At 44.4% G+C, this 19,823-nt stretch overlaps 1 protein-coding gene across 1 annotated transcript; it reads right to left on the reverse strand.

Moving 5' to 3' along the window:
- Nucleotides 1–277: 277 nt before the first annotated feature.
- Nucleotides 278–18,778, reverse strand: ARMH1 (armadillo like helical domain containing 1). The gene is made up of 11 exons (XM_066626113.1): nucleotides 18,573–18,778; nucleotides 17,797–17,865; nucleotides 16,203–16,369; nucleotides 13,958–14,154; nucleotides 8,217–8,301; nucleotides 6,538–6,660; nucleotides 5,005–5,077; nucleotides 3,229–3,358; nucleotides 2,532–2,609; nucleotides 821–938; nucleotides 278–541 (listed from the first exon to the last, which is right to left on the reverse strand). The coding sequence occupies exons 1-11, from the start codon at nucleotides 18,776–18,778 to the stop codon at nucleotides 471–473; spliced, it is 1,317 nt and encodes a 438-aa protein (XP_066482210.1). The 3' UTR covers nucleotides 278–470.
- Nucleotides 18,779–19,823: the final 1,045 nt, after the last annotated feature.

The following is a 19,823-nucleotide window of genomic DNA, read 5'->3' on the forward strand; positions in this document are numbered from 1 at the left end:
CCCTAACTGTCCCAGTATAACTCCTTTTAGCATTTATAACATTTGTGTGTAGTGATTAAGTTAGGTAAGCTTGTGCAAATGCAATATCCCTGCAGCTATTTGCAGCTCCTGGAAAAAGATGGACTTTTGCAATAAGGCACTAGCCAGGTGACTATTCTTCTGGAAGTTCTAGGGGTGATACTTTTAAAGGTTATGGTCTTCTGTAAAAGCCATTTCATATTTTATTTAATCAAGAAACACTATAACCTTAAATGGAGTGGTAAGGGAGGGACAAGAGGAAGTAAGCTGTCACTTGTGCCTTGCAAATATCAACAGTGCAACTGCAGTGCATGGCATACATTTCCAACTGTTATTCATAGCATGGACAGAAGGACCTGAAAAGGGACTAATAAGAAAGGACCAGAAAATAGAAGGAAGATAAAACCAGACAATATTTCCCAATGGTTTGGGTGGGTGGGTGGGTGGGTGTGTCATGACACTGATGACTGAGAAAGTCTGTCACAGTCTTCACCCTGGAATTCTTCAGTGTTGATTTCTGCATCTAGAGAGAACAAGCACAAAGGAATAGTAAACTCTAGTACCGTGGACAAGTCTGAAGCTAGCTAGACAGTGTTATAATGTCACATATCTGATTAAAAAGTTCTTCAGAAAGCTAATAGTGTAAACAGTGAATGTTGTGTTGTACTAGTTCAGATCCTTCTTCAGCCTTGATCACAGTGTTTTAAAATGGTATAAGAACTATAAAACACTGTCAATTATAGTTCATTTTTTCAAGTTGATCACAACTAAGTTTTATGGTCCACAGCTGTAACCCACATACCTTCTGTGCTCTCTGTTTGTGCCAGAGCTAAAAAGTATGCTGGCATGTCAACTATGTTTGCAGCCAGAATATCAGCCTGCACAGCATCCATGTTCAGGTACAGATTTGTAGCATCACTCTAGAATATGGGGGGAAAAAACACACACACTCAAAACAGCTTAATTGAAAGGGATTAAAAGACCTTCCAAAGCTGGGCCTGGAACTAGAGTATTGGTCCATCTGCATAAGACTGAGCCAAAACAGAGAAGCTATGCCAGAGCCAGATTAAAATGGCCATACCAGGACCAGAATAATGAAAGCAAAAGGTTACTTCACATATACACATGTACACGCTATCTTGTTATCCGCTGGGGTTCTGTTCCAGAAACCCTGGTGGTTAAAAAAAATTCATAGATAAAAAAGTGGAAAAATAGATTTAAAAACCCACTTCCAGGTTTCTTGCCCCTCCATTGCACCTAATAAGGTTATATCTCAACATTCACAGGGGTTTGATTCTGCGTCTTCCCGCTGATGCCATAAAATGTGTTAAATAAAAGTAATAAAACAGCTTTTCTTACTGTTATAGAGGCAATCAGCAATTAGAAATGCAAAGGACCCCTGCCTTTGCCTGGCTCAGCTGAAGTGAATGATCACTTGCATGGCTGTCTCTACAACAGTAAGAAAAGCAGTTTTTAAAAACTGATTTTAAAGGAATGCATTTTTCCCATTCTCCAGGGAGCAAGCCCATTCTGTTTCATTTGCAGTGGCCATTCGTGTTGAATCAAATCTGTGTATAAAAAATTCATGTATAACAAGGTTCAACCTGTATTACAGCATGACTGCTGAATGTGTGAACTCTTCAATGAAGAGACTTGTTGGCATAATTCTAGTTAATTCTAATAAATGTATGTACACTAGTTCATTCACACACAAATTATTGGATGCCATGTGTAACATTATGCAGGGTAGAGAAGTCATTTTTATACTAGAACCAGGAGTTATCCAATGCAACTGATGAAGGTGGGTGATTTAGAGCATGCAAGCTCCTTTTATATCTTATGCAAAGGTTATGTTCTGAGGTCAGCACATAAAGCCAAGATAGCTTATAGTCAACACTACCTTAAAGCCAAAACACACATACTGTTGATTTAGGAACTAAAATCACAGCATGAGGCACATGTGAGATGACTGAGGGAACAGCAGCTTCATTCTCCTATTTCAGGCTCTCTGGGATATATACTGAGTAAATGGGATAGCAGGCAGATTCATCTGTACTACTTAAACCAGTGTTTTCCTCTGTCTTGTCTTGGTGGCAATGCTGAGTACATATACTTGAATTTATGCATGTAACATACAACTGTACTTTTCCACTTGAAACATAATCTTTGGAACTCTGTACCATAAGATGCTATAATGACCACTAGTTTAGATGTCTTTTGAAGGGGATTTGACAACATTAAAAGGACAAGTCTTAGCGCTGACTATTAGTCACATACGTGATGCCCATGAATATCCATTTTAGGGAAGCAACAGAGAGAGAGGCATAGTTGTGGATTATCCTGAAGCAACTGTGGCCTGCTGTGAGAAACAGGATGGGCCTTGAGTCTGATTCAGCAGGGCTGTTCTTGGGAAATATACTATTAAGGGAATGTTCGGTACTGATCTCAGGAAAAATAAAACCTGCATCTGAGTCATCTAAAGATAGTGTAGCATGGAGAAAGATAACACATACCATGAATAGTTGGAACAATTTTTCTCCCATGGCCCTTTCCACTTGCTTTTCCACCACTATGAACATCTTCACAAAATACTGCAAGGAAATATTGGTCAGTCTAAAGGAAAAAGTGTAATGTTCTGTATGTCACATCTAAGGGACAGGGCTCTACATATTCACAAGTTAGATTTCCTATTCCAGGTTTCTTTAGTCCTAATTTTTCTGTCTTCAGCATGCTCTTTGCAGATTCTGCAGGAAAGATATGAGGTTTGGGACATCCTTGAACCTTCCTCAAAGCATCAGCCAACCATTTTTCCACAGATGATAGATATTTCAAGTGACTAATTAACTGCACACTGATAAACCTATAGTTCTTCAGCTGTGTACTTCTGGCTCAAATATAGAGGCAATTCCTGCTCCCTGTTATAAGGTGCATCCTTATATCCAGGACCATACATACTTGTTTGGGCACAAACAGTACCTCATTCTTCCTTCCATTCCCTGGCTATGCTTTTCTACTACATGTATAGCATTTTTTTTTTTTACATTAACCTATTCAGAATCAGTTCCCTTTTGGCTTTACCCACCAACTTTCTCTAGCCCACTGAGTCCACCAAAGCTGCAGCCTTGTACCTTCTATAGGGGGAAGGAATGGAACTCTGAAATGGCCTCAACTGTCACACCCACTTTATCTTCTACCCCCTAAGACACTTGCCTCCAGTGTGATGCTGGCCTGCCTCTGGCAGTTGGTGTGATCCTTGTTGCCCATTGCACACATAAGGCTATGTACCACTCTCAAAAAGATCAGCTCCTCAGCCACTTCCCTGGAGTCTTGAGCTAGAATTCTGTGAGGTGAGTGTTGATCAGATTATCATGCTGAGAAAAGAGAGAGGGGTGTTCTAGGCCAGTGAGATCATCTTAAGGATTTACAGTCCCAGAGAGACGCGTGACCTAAGGTAAAGGTCTTCAACAAGTAGGTCAGTCCCAGAAATGGGACTCATACTTTGTCCTCTGAGTATGCACTGTGATGCTGCTACCACCACTTTTTTTGTTTTGGGGATCAGGCCTCTATAGTTTGAATCGTAGCCAAGGCTAGGGCTCCTAGATGCAGTAAATCCCACCAGAGTTTGACATAACCCAACCATCTTCAGTGGGCACCCTTAACCTCCCATGCATCCTTGCTGCAACTTTGCCTGCTTCCTTTCACCACTTCCAAAATTGAGTGCATGCTGTTGCCATACTACTCTGTCTTCTCTTTCCAATTGGTCTGGCATGACAGAAGAGGCAGAACAACACTGTAGCAGAGCCTGCTCATTTGTTGCTGCTAGACAGAAAAAGAGAAAATGGCTGCTCACTTGCCTTGCCAGCTGTCTGGCTAGGACTTAGAAGGTTAGGGTTGAAGGTAGTTGAAGACTACTGACCTATGGAGATATTCAACAGGTGTAGTTTTTATATTTACTGCAATGTAGAATTTCTGCCTGCTGTGCAGCTTTTAAATGCATAGTCTGTCTGAAAGGAAGTGGCCAGCCCTAACACAATCTTAGAGGCAATGATTTAGGATAGCAGAATTCCAGAGATGGGTGCCTTTCCTATGTAAATATTTTTTGGAGACAACTACTCTGCACTTCTGAAGGAGGTGTACAGAAGCAGCTCATGGGTCAGATTATACCTTCAGAAGGTGGGCTAGTGTTTCTTAATCCCTATCTGGCTAGGGCACATAAACATGCATACAGAACCCTTGGCTACCCTGATATAATGCACTGCTGTTATAGTTAGAACATAGTAAGATGAGGATGGGATGACATTTGAATTTGGCTAGTGCAGCAAAAAAAATCAAGAGGGCGAGCCTAATATCCTTAGAGGATCTGTTCAGTAAACATTACTGCAAGGAAAAGGTGATTGAGTGTAATAGTAATTGCATCTAAAAGTTGTGCAGGCAAGTAAGCCCCAGAGATTGCCCTGCCTTGTAGTACCCTTGTTGTCTACAGTATTGCATCAAGAAGCAAGGGAGAAAATTATTGGAAGACAGTGTGTTGTAGGACTTGGCTGTGGGAAACCTAGGCTCAGGAGTCTGCTCAGCTATGAAGTTTATTTGATTGCTTTGGCTAAGTCTCTCCCAGCCTATCTTCCCTCACAGATTTGTTATGAGGTGAAATCACCATTCTGACTTTCTTAGAAAAAACTGTGGTGCACAAATAGATACTGTCAGCCATAGCCACCTTGGGTGCCCTTTGGGGAGAAAGGTTGGATATAAATCAAATATGAGGGCTGAACCTCTGACGTGCTAGCAAGGTTTCTTATTCACACATACAACACAGCTGCAGCAACTAGTCCTCTGTTGCCTCCCTCTAAGCTGCAGGAGAAAGAGCACTGTATAATTTGCTGTGCCGGTGCTACATAGCTCACATCTGTAGCTTAGTGGAAGCTGAACTAATCATGCTGTACCAATAGCCTTGATATACAGTTTCAGTTGCTCATCATAACCTCTTACCCAATGGCCTTGGCTGCAGCAGCTTGCTGAATATATACTGGCAAGGACTGCAGGAGGTGTGATGTGGTTGGTTCTGAATACAAGAAAAAAATCAACAATGTGGGAATTAGGGATTGCGTCTCATACCTGTACCTGAAATGTTGCCCTTTGACCTAAAACACTAAACAGAGAGATCTGAGGCAAACTTAGGACAGATCATCCTAGTATTACGTATAATATCAAGTATTATCCTAAACCAGGGGTCTCCTCAGATAATATCAAGTATTATCCTAAACCAGGGGTCCCCTCAGATAATATCAAGTATTATCCTAAACCAGGGGTCTCCAAACACCGGCCCAGGGGCCAGATGCGGCCCGCGGCAAGCCTCTATCCGACCCGCAGCCAGCCTCTTGTCTCCTGAAAGCCTCTGGCCCAGTTGGCCAAACATGACTGGAACTATGCTCTGGTTGCGTCTGGAGGGTGTTCAAGGGCCAGAGAAGTTGAATGAATGAGCCCATTCATTCATTTATTCACTCATCTAAGTTCCCTCTTGAATTTATTTAAATAAATTTTATATTTAAATTTTTTTTTCCTCAACACTGTGCCAGATATTTGATGCGACCCTCTGGCCAAAAACTTTGGAGACCCCTGTCCTAAACCATGGTTTACTAACAGAAGCCTTGTTCACCCTCCCCTTCATGCAGGAAATTTGCAGCTTCTGGTTCTGATTTAAAACAATCCTCACCATTTAAATTATGGTTTTTCTTTTCCTAAACACTCTTTGTAACTAGCCAGCCTATCAAGCCAGAGAGGGCATCTGGTCTAGTATCTTGGTTTGTTCAACCTCTTAGAACAAACCACACTACAATGGGTTTGGATACAAAATAAATTGCTATTTTAAATTTTATTATTTTAAGTGAGGAACTGAAGCAGCCACTTTCTTCTTGTCACAGAGGAAGGGTGCGTGTGTGCATGAGCCTCAGGCTCACTCTAGTACAGTGGGCCCTCCTTATCCATGGCTTTGGCACCCACAGATTTGACTCAATGTGAGGGAAGAGCCTGAGTCTAGAGGGTCTCAAGGACCTCCTGGATGCGACCAGAAGTACCTTCTGTGGGAAGCAGGGCTGGGACCCAGCAGTTATGCTGTTCACCGTCAGGAGGTGGTGCAAGTCTGAGGAGACCCATAGGGGCTGCAGTGACTTACCCGGGGGTAAGGGGAAGAGTTTCCCCTTACCTTCGGCTAAGCCACTGTGGAGCCCTATCTTGTGCTGGATACAGTGCAAGCCTCCTGCCTTGCCTGTTCCAGCGCAAGATAGGATTGTGCCCATAGACATACTTTTGAGTAAATGTACATAGGCTTATGCTATCCAATTAAGGTACTCCAAGGATAAAGAGGAACAGGGAGTGAGAGAAATACATTCTCTCCATAAGCAGACCCAATGAGGAAACTGAAAGATCTTATGATACTTTGTATTTTATTATAGAGCTTTGTAAGCCACTGTGGACATTTGCTTCGGCATGGAAAGGGCGGGAGATAAATTTCTTAAATCTTACCTTCCAGGATTCTGACGTGCATTTTGGCAGTCCCTTCCCTTGATGGTTTGAGCAATGCTACCAGTCCTTTCAGCAAGGCTTGCCGCACATCATAAGCCATCAGGTCCTTGATCAACTGAATTGCTGGTGGAAAGGAAGATACTAATTATTATTGAGTATTTATATAATGCTTTTCAACACAAATTAGTTCAAAGCAGTTTACATAGCAAAATGGATCAATAAATTATTTGGGTGCCCTGTTTTGCTGCAGAATAACAGTGGTCAGGAAACTTCCTTTTTGAACAAATTGTATAGGGCAAGCCTCAGTATTTCTTGGGAACCCTGTAGCAGAGGTCTCCCCAAGCAGGCTCTCCTATTCACTCCATTTGGTTCTAAGGCTACCAGGTACAAGGATCCAATGATCATCCTGTGTATTGCAAATGATAGGATATTTACTTTCCACCTGCTATTATGGGAGATGGAGTTAGCACCCAACTGCTAGCCTGTGTCTGAAGGACCTCAGAAAGCATCCCAGAGGTGTCGGAAAAGAACTTTTGGTTTTCTGATGCTTCTGGAAGGCTTCAGGTATGGGTCCAACACCTGCGGTAATTCAAATCCATAAGTGGGCCTCCAAAAGCAGCATGGTGGAGGAGTACACCTCACTTTTGATCCACTGTCAGTAGGTTGCCAGGGAAAAGCACAAAGGAATGCCTGGGCTTGCATGCAGAGTGCTGTGAATGCTCAAAAATGGCTTTGTTCTGTATAACTGCTATATTTGCATAAAGTCCGTGGACCAGGGCATCATTCAATGTACCCATGGTAGAAAAAAGTCTTCCTATGACTAAATCTACATGTTGCACACAGGACAGTAACATGTAAAAGTAACACACATCTCAGATAACCTCTCCTCTCAGATACAAATTGTCAGCTTCTTAAAATCATGCCTGATGTCCTTGACAGCTTGGCTTTTTGAGCCTTGGACTCAGCTCTGCTGATCAACAACATTCTGTGCTACACTGGAGGCTCCTCAGTGGAAGCTTGAGTCACCTGCTTTCTGCCCAGCTGCACTGGAAAGCCGGTGATAGGAGATCAGGGCCTATTTAAGTTTCCACCTCCTCTTTGCTTTTTCTGCTTCCTGCTTATGCTTATAAACAAAGAGCCAGTTCATGGGCACTTTTGGGGCAAGCAATGGCAAGACTCATAGCAAGGTTCAAAGGCCAGTTCTAGTCAAAATTAAATTACAAAAAAAAAAAAATACTTTCTTATAGTTAATATGTATACCTCCTAATAATCAGTCTACATATGCTCCTGAACAATCACATCTGGACTGAAACAAAGGGCAGTTTTTAAATGGTGTATCTTGTTTCTCACCAGTTGCCAATGTACTTACTGGCCTTTATTCCTACAATGTTTTTTCCAAATATTGCACAATGCTGGAACAGACATACAGTATATTATTCTCTGCATTCACCAAGGACAGCCAGAACTAAGGCGATCACACCACTACAGACCAGCGGCCTGTCTTGCCGCACTGGATACAGCAGAGGCCATTCCAGCACTGCTGCATCACAGCACAGAAAGTTAGTTAGGATTGGACTGTTTCAGAAGTTAATTGTAATAGTATTTCAATTGCCTGTATTTTACCTAATCCAGTAGTATGAAAACTGACTTAGAAGTTTGGCTGAGGGGGTAAATCTTACCTTCATATTGAACTTCCAAATGCATAGAATGGAGTACACCCAACACAGACTCCACAATGTTTGGATGTGCTTTTCCAACAATTGTCTAGTAAAGCAAAAGAACAAGAGAGATTATACCCTAGACTTGATTCTGCTAACGTTGCATCTCATCTTAGTACATACTGGAGCAGAATCAGCTTGAAAAGTACAGATCATGAACAAGAGATCCCAAAAGAAATTCTGACCACACAAACTTCCATGCTAGCATAGTCCATTAGATAACAGAGATCTGACTCTAAGGGTCCAATCCTACCCAACTTTCCAGTGCCAATGCAGACTCAATGCAACTTGAGATAACGGAACTTTTGTTCCCTTACCTGCAGGAAGTGTCCGTGATGCACTCCCACAAGATGCAGTGCCTGCCCCACTGGCACAGCTGTGTCAGCACTGAAAAGTTAGATAGGATTGGACCCTCAATTTCTTTTCAGCTGTAGATTACCCTTTGACCTTGAACAAACTGGCAATGTAGGGGCACTTCACATGCTGGGCTTTTTGGTACACACAGACCACAATATGTGAAGAAGGTAAACCTGTTTTGAAAGACTGTCAAAGATGTGTAGATGGGCAAGGAGAGACAGTTCAATGAGTTGAGGTTCCTTGCTGCATGTATGTGTCTTTTAAAATAGGTATTTGCTTCTATAATTGCTAAAGCACTTTCCCATCTGTCTCTGCTCTCAATGGTTCCCAGCTTTCCCATTATTCCTTTCCTTTCCCTGTTTTTCTTCTCCTCTTTTTTACTATTCTTTGTTCTGAGGATGGTGGAAAAGGGTTAGTGGAAAATTATTCATAAATGGAAAATGTTTAATACACTTTAAACATTAAAAAAATAGGCATTTTTCTCCTTCAATGCGTTAAGCAGACCTCAAGTCTCCAGTTGCAAAGCAGAAACAACAATAAGCTATTATAGGATTGTTGAGAGGGAAATAGATTGCCAATATCAGGCATATTAAAAGTGATATATACATCATATATTGTATATGTTTTTTCTAGTGAGGCATTGTTATAATCATTCCAACATTTGTTGTGAGGGCCATCAAGCACATGCTTTAATTTTTGAAGAAAAAAAAAAGTATTGACCTGTCCTGGATATTCAACTTTTTTCTAGACACTGAGCAGACCTTTGGGAGATGAGAGCTACATTCACAACAAATGAAGTTGCATATTATAAAAACCAGCAGGGCAGGCCAGTGAGTTTTGCATGATATATCTGCAGCTCAACATTTTTCCAAAGAGCTCAGAGCTCATTTAATCCCCACCACTCAGTGACAGGCTACCCAGTTAGATTCAGATATGAGAAGGGATGTGAACCCAAGACCAAATGCTCCAACCAAGTTGCTTGGGCTAGGGAAGATAAGAATTCATACTTGGGGATTTGGGTTCACCACCACACCCAGCTCTCTTCAGTGTTTGAATCATACTGATTTTGCCTAAAGTTCTATAGAAGGAAGAGTGTTCTCTTGTCTCCTTTCAGACATATTATCTACCCATTCCAGGTTCTACAAACTGCATGGATATTACCATATACAATTAAAAAGGCCTATATATTATGTATGAACAAGTACAAGTTGTTTTCATTAAACCAGAACAGGAGACTGACCAGAAATTTGATAACTACTGGTATGCTTAGGGTTACCAAATACAAAGGGGGACAGAGTGCCTATAATAATAATAATAATAATAATAATAATAATAATAATAATAATAATAATAATAAACTTTATTTATATCCCGCCCTTCTCCCTAAAGGGACCCAGAGCGGCTAACAACATGTAAAAAAAAACAGATTTTAAAAAACATCAAACACATAGCAGATAAAAACATTTAAAAACACATTACAGAGGCCATAAAAACAGTAGTCAGATAAAAGACAGACTAAAAGAGCAAATCACAGAGGAATCAAGCCTGTAAAACACTAAAAGATGTATAAAAATGTTAAGAAGGCCAGAAATCAGAAGACTTGTATAAACAACGGTGTTTTCAGGCCTCGCTGAAAACTCTCAAGAGAGGGAGCCATTCTCAAATCAAGAGGAAGGGAGTTCCATAATGTTGGTGCCACTACCGAGAAGGCCCTATTTCTTGCAGCCGCCCCCCGGACCTCCTTGGGTGGCGGCACTTGCAAAAAGTCCTTCTCTGATGACTTGAGAGGGCGAGCCGGATTCTACGGGAGTAGGCGGTCTCTAAGATATCCTGGCCCAGAGCAGTATAGGGCTTTAAAGGTCAAAACCAGCACCTTGAATTGGGCCCGGAAACGAATGGGCAGCCAATGTAGCCCCCAGAGAAGCGGACTGACAGAGTCAAACCGCCTGGCTCCAGTGACCACACGGGCCGCTGCATTCTATACTAATTGTAGTTTCCAAACCGTCTTCAGGGGCAGCCCCACATAGAGCGCGTTACAGTAATCTAACCTCGATGACACCGTGGCATGGATCACCGTGGCCAGGTCTGCACGATCCAAGTATGGCCACAGCTGGCGCACCAGCCGAAGCTGAGCGAAGGTCCCCCTAGCTACAGCCGCCACCTGGGAATCCAGCAGCAGCTGCGAGTCCAGGAGGACCCCCAAGCTGCGAACCTGCTCCTTCAGAAGGAGTGCAACCCCATTCAGAGCAAGCCGATAATCCAGCACCTGCATCGAGGATTTCCGAACCAGGAGAGCCTCTGTCTTATCCGGATTTAATTTCAGCTTGTTAGCCCCCATCCAGATCCTCACTGCTTCCAGATAGCGCTCCAGGCCCTCAACCGCCATCCTGGAGTCTGGAGGAAAGGAGAGATAGAGCTGGGTGTCATCAGCATATTGATGGCACCTCACTCCAAACCCCCGGATGACCTCTCCCAGCGGTTTCATGTAGATATTAAATAGCACGGGGGACAGAATTGAACCCTGCGGCACCCCGCACCTCAAAGGCCAGGGTGTCGAACAGGCATCCCCCAGCACCACCATCTGGGACCGACCCTCCAAGTAGGAGCGGAAGCACCGCAAAACAGTGTCTCCAACTCCCAACTCGGCCAATCGGCCCAGAAGGATACCATGGTCGATGGTATCGAAAGCCGCCAAGAGGTCCAGCAGGACCAACAGGGATGCACTCCCCCTGTCCAGTCCCCGGCGTAGGTCATCCACCAAGGCGACCAAGGCAGTTTCCGTCCCAAAGCCCGGCCTGAAACCAGATTGAAAAGGATCCAGATAATCCGCTTCATCCAAGACCCTTTGGAGTTGGGCCGCCACCACCCACTCAATTACCTTGCCCAGAAACGGGATGTTGGGAGACTGGCCGGTAGTTATTCAACACAGTGGAATCCAGGGAGGGCTTCTTCAGGAGGGGGCGAACCACCGCCTGCTTCAAGGCGAGCAGCAACGTCCCCTCCATCAAAGAAGAGTTAACCACCCTCCCCGTCCGCTCAGCCAGTCCCCCCCGGGCCGCTCTAATCAGCCAAGCTGGGCAAGGGTCAAACAGGCAGGCAGGCGGCCTCACACTCCAAAGGAGTTTGTCCACATCCTCAGGCTGCACAAGCTGAAAAGAATCCCACAACACTGGACAAGCAGTTGCCAAGGGGACATCATCAGACATTGTCAATGTGGCATCCAAGTCGCGACGAATACGATCGATTTTATCTGCAAAGTGTTGGACAAACACGTCACAGCGGCTGACCGTGTATTCCTCCTGGACTACCGGAGGGGCCTGATGAAGGAGGCCCCGCACCGCACAGAACAGCTCTGCCGGATGGCTATCAGCAGACACAATGGTAGCAGAGAAGAACAATCTCTTCGCTGCTACCACCGCCACGGAGTAGGCTCTATAATGAGCTCTACTCCGTGTCCGATCGGATTCATCGCGAGTTTTCTGCCACCGTCACTCTAGACGCCTGCCCTGCCGCTTCATCATTCGCAGCTCCTCAGTGAACCAAGGAGCCGCTCTGAGTCTGCGACGTGGCAGAGGTCGCTCCGGAGCAATCTCATCCACAGCCCTGGAATTTCCCCATTCCAGAGGTCGACCAGGGTCTCAGATGAGGCGCCAGTCTTGGCAGTGGGAAAATCCTCCAGGGCCCTCAGGAAACCTTCAGGATCCATTAGCCTCCGGGGGCGGACCATAGAAAAAGGTCCCCCGCCTCTGCGGAGGTAGGAAGTCGCAACAAGCCTAAACCCTACCAGGAAGTGATCTGTCCATGACAACGGAGTGATGTTGATCTCCTCTACCTCCAGATCATTGCCCCCATGCCCAGCTGTAAACACCAGGTCCAACACGTGTCCTGCTGTACGTGTCGGGGCCCAGATCTTCTGGGACAGGCCCATGGTTGTCATGGCAGCCATGAAATCCTGAGCTGCACCTGCCACAGGGGCCTCGGCATGAACATTGAAGTCCCCCAGCACTAACAGGCGGGGGGCCTTCAATGCCACCTCCGAGATCACCCCAGTCAGCTCAGGCAGGGAGACTGTTGGGCAGCAGGGCAGGCGGTACACCAACAGAATCCCAATCCTGTCCGGCCCTCTCAACACAACATGCAAGCACTCGAACCCAGGAGACTGCTGGACAGGGCACCTGGTAAGGGAGATGGACTCACGATAGACCACTGCAACTCCCCCTCCCCGTCCCTGCAATCTTGGCTGCTGCAACACCTGGAAACCTGGCGGACACAGTTCAGAGAGACTAACGCCTCCCTCCACGTCCAACCAGGTCTCCGTAATGCATACCAGGTCGGCTTTCTCATCCAGGATCACATCCTGGATGATACAGTTCTTGTTATTCACCGACCTGGCATTCAAAAGCAGCAGCTTCAGATCCAGGGACTCACCGCCAGGACCACCAAGTATCTGAGAATTGGGGGAAGGACCAGAAGGGGAGATGATCTGCCTACGATGAACTCTCCTTCTCCTGTAATGGCCTGTCCAACCCCCACCACCATATCTCCCCTGGCCCGTCACACTCTTGACAATGGCACCCTTCCCTTCCCCTGAGCTCCCTCCCGAGAGAACAGACATGTGGCGAGGCCCACCTTCTGAGACTGGCCTGCAGGCAGATCCTCTGCTGCTAAAATAACTATTGCTCCTCTCTCCCCAGCCTCAACAAAAGGGGAGGATCTCCGACGACTGTTGATTGGTCTACTGTTCAAGAGGGCAGCAGATCTTCCGGGCACGAGCCCCAGGCCAAGAGCCCTTTGGCTCGCGCCAAAGGCTCGCGCCTCTGGCAAGCCCAGCAAGCTCTAAATACCTGGGGAGAGAGGAAAGCAATTAGGCAGGCCGGCTTGCAGGCTCCACCCCTCAGCTGGTCAGTCCCCCCAGCTGGGCTCCTCCAGAGTAACTGCCAGATACAAAAGGGGACGGAGTACCTATACCTTTAACCATTGTACAGAAGAGGGGATTTTGGCAGGTGCAGCTTTTTAAACTCTTCCATGTTGAGCTGTACCTGCCAAAATTCTGTCTTCTGTACAATGGTTAAAAGTATAGGTACTCCGTCCCCTTTTGTATCTGGTAACCCTAGGTATGCTAGAGTTATTATGAAGTATAAAAATAAACCATAACATGCCCTTAAAATCAGAGGATTAAAAAGACCTGGACATGACACACCCCTTACCTAATCTAGGTAACAGTTACTGCTAGACATTTTCACTTATGCAACTAGCTAACTTCATTGAGAAATCAGAGGTTCCATGACAATGGGCAAAGTTTTTTCTTCATGCCTTGGTCTCCCTTCCCACCTTGGTCTGCTGACCTGTATTGTCCTGAGAGTTTGCAGGGACAGTTGCTGGGCTTTGGGGGAGGTGCACTTGAGAAGAGCAATTAGACCTTTGTAAACCTGATTCTGGTACTTGGGGTTTCCATGTCCTAGGGCATCCAGAAGAATCTGTATTTGTTCTTGGGTCTCCTCCAATTTGGAACAAGCCAAAAACTCAGCAATCGATCGCACACCTGTGTGGAAAAAGAATTTGTAAACCACTGCTAGAAGCAGATGGCAATGTAGTTTCGTTTTTTTAACTTACTCAACAATATGTAATACATATATTTTGTAAGTAAAACAGGTAACCAACCTCAAACATGTACAGTATTGATGGAGGCAATAAATTATATAATATCACACTGAGGTGTGACAATAGGTCTACTAAAGCTGCTTCTCTGATAGAGGAAGGCAGCACATTCCTGCTCCTTCAAAACTACCCTTCCCATGTTGTAGGAGCAAGTTCAGTGAACAAATCATCTCCTCTTCTGCAGAGGCATACCTAGGCTTCTCCAGTCACCTTCCTCAGGTAGGAGTAGGAGCATACAGCCATGCTAGAACCCATTCCACCTAGCCCCATTCTGCTGGAGTACAACATGCTTGTGGAGGGTGGGTAACAAAAGAGCCTCTACCACTAGCGGTCTAGCGGTTGTCATGGATGAGAAACCTTGCTTCAGTGGCAGCAGTGAGGCTGGGAGAGCAGGACACAGTGCCTGGCCAACATAACAAGAAAAGATGACAAGGGATTCAATTGGAAGTGGTTGCACCATAGAAGCCTGAAGTGGGGGGGGGGGAACCAGCAAGAGTGATAATTGCTGCACAAGACCAGGCATTACAAACAGATGTTATGAAAGCAAAAGTGGAAAAGATATATAACAATGCCAAATGTTGACTCTAAAGAAAAAGATGAAAAAAACGGATCACACTGTAAGTGGGTGTAACAAAATTGCTCAGAGCAATAAAAAAATACCACAATGAAGTCACTGCTATGCTCCACTGAAATTTGTGCAAGAAATATGGAATAACATCAGTAAAGAAGTGGTGGGTGCACATGCCTGAAAAAAGTTGGTAGCAAATGAGCAGGTTACGTTCTCAGTGGGGCACTACAGTTAACATACCACATCATGGTAAGTACCAACAACTAACTAATGCAAAGGTTCCCAAAGTATGTACCGCCATGCCTTAAGGCATGGCAGCACACTCACAGGGGTACCACGGATGCCCCTGGTGGCCCCTCTTACCTGTTCTCCCAGGCGCCACCATCTTGGATCTAACAAAATCTTGTGAGATCCAAGATGGTGGCACCCAAATCTCATAAGATTTGGTTATCACCATCTTCACCATCTCATGAGATTTGGGTGCTGCCATCTGGATCGCATGAGATTTTGTGAGATTCAAGATGGCAGAGCCTGGCTCAGCTGGGAAGAAGAGACTGTGGGGGTGTTGTGACCCAAGTAATTTTGGAAACCATTGAACTAATGTAAAGCAGATCAATTTCCATTTCATGAGGCAAAAATATTACATTCCCCTTTGCTGAAGAGAATTAGTTCTCTGGGCCAGGGGTGTCAAACTCATTTGTGGGAACTCATTTCAAACAGCAGGATGAATAGCATTCATGGCATCTGCTAAGGGCTAAAAGTGACATCTTTAAACAGGAGGTGATGGCATTAAGCAGATGATGGCCAGAAATAAGCCCTTTGCTCTCACATAAGAACTCATTAGCTACAACTAACAGAAGAGAAAATGTGCAAATCTTGATAATATTTTCAAGTTATTGGAGAGCCCAATTATCATGTGGACTACGGGCCTTATGTTTGACACCCCTATTCTAGACTGTACCAATCTTTAACAGTCAAAATTTTGTATCCTTCCCCTCCTTAAGAAAGGAAACCTTAAAAAGTTAGTAATTTTTGCTAGTTTCAAAGGGGCTGCAAGTGGGACTATTCTTCAGCCAGGTGCAAACCTTTCACTACTATGTCCAGTGAAAAAAATTACAGTATTATGAAGTCTGCTTCTTGTGGGACTCAGAGACTTCCATTCTCTTTTTTCAATGAAAGTTGGACCAATGAAAGATGTCACCTATATGAGATACTGAACAAGACACAAAAAGAAAGCAACCTTTTTCCATCAATGGGACTCACTGGGACTGGAAAGAATAAGCTTGGCTCTGTGGGAAAAACCCTGAGGTCATACAGAACTGCTTCACTTCAATATCTGGCAGTACATCTCACAATCTGCCTACCATAGCTTTCACAAATAATCTCTTTGAACTTCCTGCCAGAGCTTGCTACTAACTGGAGAAGCTTTATGGACTCTCTTTTGTCCTCCTCCTTCAGTTGCTTGAGCCCAAGTATTTCCAGCAGTGTGAGGATACCACCAACCTCCAAGAATTCAATAAGGTACCGCTGGCTGCAAAGATTTAAGAACAAAGCAAAAATCTTAGTCGGAAACCTTTTTCTTTCTTTTTGCAAGTTCACATACAATGACTTTCTTAACACATATCAATCATCATTCTCTTCACATAAACAGGGTAATTAAAAGGGTGACCAAAATGTTGTTAAGAAAAGACTGAGGCTATAGAGTTGCCAAGGGAAAAAATTCACTCATCGTGGTCCTCTCAGCTACAGAACCTTCCATTGGTGCAACAATGAAAATAAGTCAGTAAAAGTAATTCCAATCACATTATATGGGACAACAATATTGGGCATAGGTAGTTCCAAAACCATCACAGTCACCCAGTTTTCCAGTCAAGGGATGCCTCAGGGCCCAATTCAGAGCAACACATGCCGACCCAGCATTGATGCAAACTGTTGCAAACATGCTGTAACGTACACCTGCAACCGTATCCACCGGTCCAGCACCAGAGCTGGCTCAGCATAAGTCTGCACTGAGCCAGCACTGGAAGGTGAACTCTGGGCAAGTACCAGGCAGCGGAGAGGTAAGTCTTGACGGGGGGGAGGCTTTCTGGGATGGGGGGAGGAAGGTATGACGGGAAGAGAGCAGGGCAAAGATGCTGGCAGGCCCTGCTGCCATATCCTATCCCTCCTCCCAGCCCAATAGCGGGCACAGATCCAAGGAGACCCATTGGGGCCACTTGGCTGTTACATGGGGTAAGGGAGTGTAAGCTCCCTTATCCTGAGTAGCCCTGGAGCAGCTTCCCAGCCAAGCTGGATGCAGCAGTAGCCATTTTGGTGCTGCTACAGCCCAGGGCTCTGGGAAACATAGGATTGGGCTGTCAGTCCCCCTAAGAGCAGCCCCTGTAGCACTTGTGGGAACAGATTCTACCCCCTCAAGCTATGCCAGTGTGACTGTTGCGCAACTCAGGGTTTGATAAAATCATACCAGAAAATATCACATAGCATTTATCTTGTTTATGTCAGTTAGTCTTCAAAGGATCTTGTGCTACTGAAGGTTTCTGAAGACAGTAATCCATGGAAGTTTGTAAATAGTAGATTGTCTCCAGTCAGTGGAGATCAAATATTATTTATATTTATACAGGTATTTATATACCGCCTTTCTTTGGTCATCAGATTTCTCCTCAGACTTTTAATCCAAGGTGGTTTACATAGGCAGGCTGTTCTAAACCCCGGTAGGGATTTTTACAATTGAATAGTTCTAGTCTTTCATAGAACTCCTCGTTGAATTGGGAGAGAAGAGATTCCTCAGGTGTACAAAAACATTCCCAGAGAGGCACAGAAACACACACCAGATGGCACACATCCTATTTTTGTCAATCCTTGGATAATACAACACTATTATGACAAAATTTAAACTTATAATTTCTCTTTGACTAGGATGCTGACACTCTCAGGGACCCATTAAAAATTTTTACTCACCCATTTGCAGCTGAAAGGAAAATGCCAAGGGATTTCAATTGTTGCTCGAGACATGTTCCATACATGTAACTATTGTGAGTTTGTTAAGGCTTTAATTAAAAAAACTTTCAGGTATACTAAAATTCAGCTAAATTGGATTAGCTCCCGATCTACTTTAGTTGTTTGCAGGGACTCAAGATTGCTGAATGTTTAGAAGAATGGTATATCTGAAGCAGGTGAGATGCATCTGTGTAGAAAAAGGGTTCTGGGAGGAAAAAAAATCATGTCCGGGATTAGCAAATCTTGCTAAAACAGATTTGTATAGAACTGCCCTCAGATTCCTGCAATGATGTTTCTCAAACTGTGGGTCAGGACCCTCTAAGTGGGTTGTGAGCCAATTTCAAGTGGGTTCACATTCATTTCAATATTTTGTTTTTAATATATTAGACTTGATGCTACCATGGTATAGCATTTGGGGTGACTGCATTTGGGGAAATGTTACAGACTTGTACTTTTAACAATGACAGTAAATGGGACTTACTCCTAGTTAAGTGTGGCTAGGTTTGAAGCCTAGGATTGTTAAAAAATTTTCTGTGATGTCATGACTGGAAGTGATATCATCAAGTACACATGTGGGTTGAAGTGCTAAATGTGTGAGAACCACTGCTGTACAATTTTAAATGCTGTGCTCATTTTGTCCAACATCATTTAGCCACCCTTTGTCACTTTCATAGGGACATGCTTCCTCCTTATTCTCCTTTTACATCTGAACACTTCCTCTCCAAAGAAGTGGATACGTCAGTCTGAGCCAGGCCGTTAGGCGGGCCAGAAACAGACTGGCTCCTTGCGAGAATTCCATCTCCAGTTCTGGACCTGTCTTGCCATGGTTGGTCAGGATGAAATCATTCAGAATACGGCTCCGGGCAACTTTGCCACCACTGTCCCATTCCTGCAGAAAGCTTATTAATCTGCTGATGGCTGCCTGCTCCTTGATGGAACTCATGACTAGTAGCGCCCACCTATTGAAAAAAAACAACAGAAGACTTCCAGAGATATTTAATTTAGAGCTGCACTGCATTAGATTAGATGTAGATTAACGCTCCCAATTTGTAGCTCCAGAGCTACCATTTTGAGATCCGATAATGGCCTGAAGCCCTTGATGCCCTATGTAGCTTGAGTGGAGCTCCCTCTAAGTATCACTACTCAACCAACACCACAATCCAATCAGTGACTTGAGCTGGTGCAGGCCCCCTGCATTGGCTCCCAAGTGTCGAAAAGTGCACAAACTGTGCCGGCTCCTGGGTGCTGACTCAGGAGTTGACTGGTCCCACCCACCCAGAGCAAATCCCATAGCTGCGTCAGCCAGAGCAGGTAGGTTTGTGCCGGGCAGCACAGCGGGTGAGAGAGGATGACAGGAGGGCATTCCAGGGGCATTTCTGGGTGGAGATGACAGACTAGAGATTGGGGGTGGGATCAGTGGTGGCAGTGCATGCCATATCCTAGCTTTGTGATCTTTGTTAAGTTCAACGAACCTAGCTCAAGCCAAAATTTATTCTGTAAACCTTTGTGGTTTGAAAATCCAAAACTTTAATAAGAACCACTGAAGTATGCTCTTCTACATATATCTGTCTTACATATGGGACACAAAATTTAAATTTGGTTCCTATAAGCACCCATAAGTTTAGAGGTAACTTTTACATAATCACTATGGAATATTCTAGGCTACATTAAATCCCTGGAAGATCGATAGATCTTATATCATGCATTTTTTTTTAACAGCCCATTCAAATTGTATCAAGAAGAAATGCTGAGAAATGCACAGGAATCCATTACAGAATTAACAATCTGTGGACTATAGGAGCTTTTGTCCTTGGCAGATTATTTTCAGCAGAGGAGAGAAGGTCTGAAATAAATCAATTTTCCTTGAATAGTTGTGATTGAAAGTGTTATTAGCCATAACAAATGTTAGCGCTGACAGGGGAGCAGCTGAAGCAGACTTTAGGAGGAAGGAGGTGAAACATGAGTCTCATTCATTTGATTTACAGAAT

This window comes from Tiliqua scincoides, chromosome 4 (assembly GCF_035046505.1).
Source record: "Tiliqua scincoides isolate rTilSci1 chromosome 4, rTilSci1.hap2, whole genome shotgun sequence".
Lineage (NCBI taxonomy): Eukaryota > Metazoa > Chordata > Lepidosauria > Squamata > Scincidae > Tiliqua > Tiliqua scincoides.